Below are 5,146 nucleotides of genomic sequence, written 5' to 3' on the forward strand. Positions count from 1 at the left end.
CTTTAGTTTTACAGTTATTTTTGGAATTTATGGTCAATAAACCCCATTTATAGGAAATTGTACCTAATTTTTGAGTTAGAAAAGCAGAAATTATGAATTATTGAGACTAAAATTAAAGGAATGGATGTTGATGGATAATCACAGACTGGAATATGTCAATTTTTACTCAATACTATTTCAAAAACACTTCAATTTGTTTTCAAATGCTATAAAATTGAACAAGACGCCCCAAAATTAATGAAAGTAGAGATTTGTACTTGGCAAAGAGCGTTGGCTGGAATCTATCATGTTATTTTGGGGAATTAAAAAGAACATTGATATAGGACAACGGGTCAATTTGACCCGAGGACAACATGAGGGGTATAAGAGCAACACAGAAACTGTAAACTGCAGCAGTGGGAACATGCTCTAATAGCACAGGAATGTGAAGGGTATGCCACAGGTTTGTACAGCAAGTTCATACATCTGTGTGTTATGTAACGTATCATCATCATCTTTGCTTTTGTTTTCTCTGCCAGTCACTGCCAACTATTTCTAAAAACACACGGATTGATCTTTTTAGTTTTGGTTGTAGAAACAAATTGGTTGTGCAACAAGAAGAATCGTTGTTAGGGTTATTAAACATGTCTGGTCTTGTAAGGTGAGGATCTGTTTGTGTGCCACAGGTAGGAGCCTTGGCTGTATCGATCGTGACCCTGATCCTCGGTCTTGGACTCGGTCTCGGATTGGACTTGCAAAAATGTCGAAACAAAGGTGTTCAGACACGCACACACTCACACTCACACACACACACACACACACACACACACACACACACACACACACACACACACACACACATGCATACATTTTTCTGCACTCCCAAAAGCATTTTCACTGAAGTGAGTCCTCCTTGCTCAATCTCATATTCCACAGAAATTGTTGTTTATCTTCAGCACAGCATTGGGCAACCATGTAGCTCCCCTCTGCTCTGCCCTTTCACGTTGACTTTACTGTTTTTATGCCACGTCTTTCTGTTTCAAATTCACCTCTTAAACTTGCGGAATCTTGTGAAACGGTATGCTAAACGCTTCAGTCACATTTCACGAGCTATAAAAAAACATAAAATGACCGCATAGCTGTGGGTAAGAGTTGCTGATTGAAGCCAGTTGCCTGCTTTCACCTCAGACTAGAGAGATTTCTCTGTGGTTTCTGGGGAAAATTCCACTCGTCTCAAAAGACCAAGGGGAGGTCAATTTGAAAGGTGGAGGGGCACAGAATCCCTCCATCCCTCCATCCATCTATAACTCACCGTCATAGGGTGAACACTGGACATATTGACGAAGCAGCCGCATCCATGCCGACACTGGGACAACATGCAAACTCCACACAGAGGGGCCGGCAGGATTCAAACGCGTAACCCTCTTGCTATGAGGCCCGGGGCGAGGTATATTTCGAAGGTGGAGGGACACAGAATCCATCCATCCATTTAACTTATCCTTAGGGGGGTAGTACACACTGGACAGATTGCCAGTCAAGGGAAAAAAGAGTAAGAAAGTCAGAGCACCCATGCCGACACTGGGAGAATATGCTAACTCCACACAAAGGGGCCGGCAGGATTCAAAAGCGTAACCCTCTTGCTATGAGGCCCGGGGCGAGGTAAATTCAGAAGGTGGAGGGACACAGAATCCATCCATCCATTTAACTTATCCTCAGGGGGTAGTGGACAGACACACTGGACAGATTGCCAGTCAAGGGAAAAAGACCCATTCCCACTTATGGGGCAATTTAGGATGAAGAAGTGTAAGAAAGTCAGAGCACCCACGCCGACACAGGGAGAATATGCAAACTCCACACAGAGGGGCCGGCAGGTCTGAACGCAGACCCTTCTTGCTGTGAGACGACTGTGCCAACCACTGTGGTGCTGCCGGCTCACAGAATCTGGTGTGTAATTAAGGCATAACTAGTAAAAATAGAGTACTTAGAATAGAAAAAAACTAAAAATGTTCAGGGCACTCAGAGGGCGTAGACTATCGCCAAAGCCAAATGCCATATCTTGCTTTGCTTTAAAAAGTTAGATATATATTTAGTATCTGCCCCACTTCAAAATTGAATTGAATGCCTCCTTCCGTGGCCCCTGCTGCACCCTTGCAGTAAGTTTCACCTAAATTGGGTGAGTAGTTCATCTGTACTCCTGCTGAAGGACAGACCAACAAACAGAACTGTAAACATGCCGCCTTAGTCAAGCTAATACAAAAGAAACAATTAAAGAATATCAAGGTAGAGATTGCACAGTGAAACCATATTTTACTTCTATTGATCATTACAAACGTGACAGATTTACACGTGGAAAACACCAGTAACTTCGTCATGAAGAGCCTACATTAATTTGTTATGAGCTGCGAGGAGCTATTTTTAAACTTCTTGAAGAACAACATTCCCCAGAGATGTCGTCACATATAAAATGGGCAGCGAGGAAATCCCCACAAACTCTCTTCCATTGGGTCGTTTTTTTCTTCCCTTTGTTTCAATTCAAGACCAGGGCTGCACAATTAATTGCAATTTTATTGAAATTGTAATGTGGAGTACTGCAATATCCAAATCATGGGGAGGGGAGGGGGGTAATATCGCAAGTGGTGCCCCATTTTTGCAAAATATGTGTTGAACTATTCTGAATGAAGTCCAGAGACGTCCCAGGCTACAAACTGTATCTTACAAACGAAAGAAAAAGTCTCCGTTTTGTACAGATCATCGCAAAAATCCCACTGTAAATCATTTGCATTTTTTAGATCTGAATATTTTTCAATGAAAATGGGTGATACAAAAATGGTCATTCCCAGTCGCGATAACAACATCAGTCAAAAATAGTCGCAATTAGATCATTTCCTCCTATCGTGCAGACCTACTCCAGACCCGCCTCCTGTTTTCTCATCGTGCATCATCAGCCATGCAGGTGGTTGGCCAGCTGGTTAGTCAGCACGGTATTGGACAAAAAGCAGACAATTAAAGACAATCGCCTCAAAGCTCAGTCGACCATTTGTAATCGGCGGTTCGCTCACTCGTGTGGGGTTAACCCACCGTGGGTCCTGCTTGAGTCCAGGCAGTGCTGACTCACGAGGACCAGTCATTTGACCAAAGGCCCCCGAGGTTTTGGCTCTGCACACGTTTCCCAAATGAAGGTTGTTTTGTGGATTTCACATTTTGTTATTAAGAGGTCTTTCTTTTTTCTGCTTTCAATAATCATACCAGTGTGCTGAGTCAAAGCTGAGTGAGGCTTTCCACTGGGAAAGTAGGACCGTTTTCATGTGGTTTGCCCATTATAAGTATAAGAAGATCCCAGAGGCTATGCAGCCGAATATGATTACTATTAAATAGGGGATGGGTTGATAATATAGCAGGACTGGATTAGGAAAGATGAATATATGGTGCCTTGCGAGAGTATTCGCCCCCCTTGAACTTGTTGACTTTTTGCCACATTTCAGGCTTCAGACATAAAGATACAAAACTGTAATTTTTTGTGAAGAATCAACAACAAGTGGGACGAAATGTTTCAGTTTTTTTTTTATTTGTTAAAAAAGTTTGAAATATCCAATAAATTTCATTCCACTTCATGATTGTGTCCCACTTGTTGTTGATCCTTCACAAAAAATTACAGTTTTATATCTTTGTGTTTGAAGCCTGAAATGTCGAAATGAGTTGGTCGAAAAGTTCAAGGGGGCCAAATACTTTGGCAAGGCACTGTATAAAATGGGTGTCTCACAAAGGAGTCGATGCAGTTCAATCCAGACCAGAAGTTCAGTTGAAGGATTTAGATTAGATTAGATTAGATTAGATTAGATTAGGTTAGATTAGATAATACTTTATTCATCCCACAGCGGGGAAATTCCCTTGTTACAGCAGCAGCATTTTCTACATTGAAAGCAAAAAACAAACAAGTAAACACACAAGAAAAACAGGCAAACAACAGACAATGAGCAGAGGGTAGACTGAAGTAAAGTGGCGTCAAATAAAGGTTTTGTAAAGTAAAGTGCGGTTGCCATAGTACAAAAAAAACAATATTGCAATGAAAGTAAGTGACTTTAAGATTAAATTGAATATGTAATTAAAGTAATAAAGCAAAAGTGGGTAACAATAATATAAGTTATATTCAGTGGTAGTTAAGTTGCTGGAGAGGTGTTAGACAGGTACAGTTGATTCTGTAGTAAGAAGACATTTTGACCTACTTGTTTTTGCCGGTTCAGTCTCAAACCAGTTGATACATGCAAGATGGCTCCAGGTCTGTTTTTGTTTTATTGTTTTTATTCCACACCCGTTTCATCTCAGTTGTTCTTCAGATGTTGTTAAACCTGAATGTGAGACTTGTAGAACACGTATTCTCTTGTGGTAGTAAGTCAAGGGTTAGGAACGTTGGTGCGCAAACCAGGGCATAGGTACTCGAGTCTGCTCTTGGTCTCAAGTCCGGATTCAAGACCGTTTTTCTATGGTCTCGGACTTGTCTCGGACTCGCTAGTATTTGGACTCGGACTTGTCTCGGTCTCGACCACTGGTCTTGCCAAATATGGCTTCTGGGCTTTTGGTCTGGACTGAGTCCAGGTGTCTTTATTATGTTGATAATAATATTGGAGGGAAAGTGAAAACCCCAAAATGATTGTCTTGATGCTGTCATGCATAAGACCTTTTTTTCCTGTCCTGGACTCAGTCTCGAACCATTTTGGACTCGGTCTTGTCTTGGACTCATCTAGTCTTGGTCTTGGTCTCGACAAAGGTGGTCTTGACTACAGTCCTGGTGCAAACGTCCACATTCCCTTTTTCAGTGTTGGCAGCTGACCAGAATCAGCGGAGGAGTCACACCTTGATGACAATATCATATCACACGTGTTGTCATTCCAGATGTGATACCTCATGTATCACACTTTGAATGACAACGCGTGTCCCTTGTGACGAGGCAGAAAGGAGGAAATGATGACTACACACAAAAGATTGAGTGAGATTAAAACCAGGACCATGTGCGTGTCCATATCTGAACACGTTATGTTGAGTCATAAAATCATAAGATTCCAGTTTTATTTCCTTTTAAAGAGTCACATTATAGGTTAAGGTTGGTATAATAAGCTCAGGCTTCAGCCTACACACTTTTATTGTGTGTGTGTGTGTGTGTGTGTGTGTG

At 41.7% G+C, this 5,146-nt stretch overlaps 1 protein-coding gene across 1 annotated transcript in view; it reads left to right on the forward strand.

The window, feature by feature from the left end:
* The window catches only part of LOC116691915 (venom phosphodiesterase 1), a 67,672-nt gene that overhangs the window by 4,065 nt on the left and 58,461 nt on the right, over positions 1 to 5,146 (forward strand). The window contains exon 2 of the mRNA XM_032519829.1: positions 666 to 753. Within this exon, the coding sequence (XP_032375720.1) occupies positions 666 to 753 (88 nt within the window). The remainder of the gene's footprint in view (positions 1 to 665; positions 754 to 5,146) is intronic.

The sequence above is a fragment of the Etheostoma spectabile genome, chromosome 7 (genome assembly GCF_008692095.1).
Source record: "Etheostoma spectabile isolate EspeVRDwgs_2016 chromosome 7, UIUC_Espe_1.0, whole genome shotgun sequence".
NCBI classification, from domain to species: domain Eukaryota; kingdom Metazoa; phylum Chordata; class Actinopteri; order Perciformes; family Percidae; genus Etheostoma; species Etheostoma spectabile.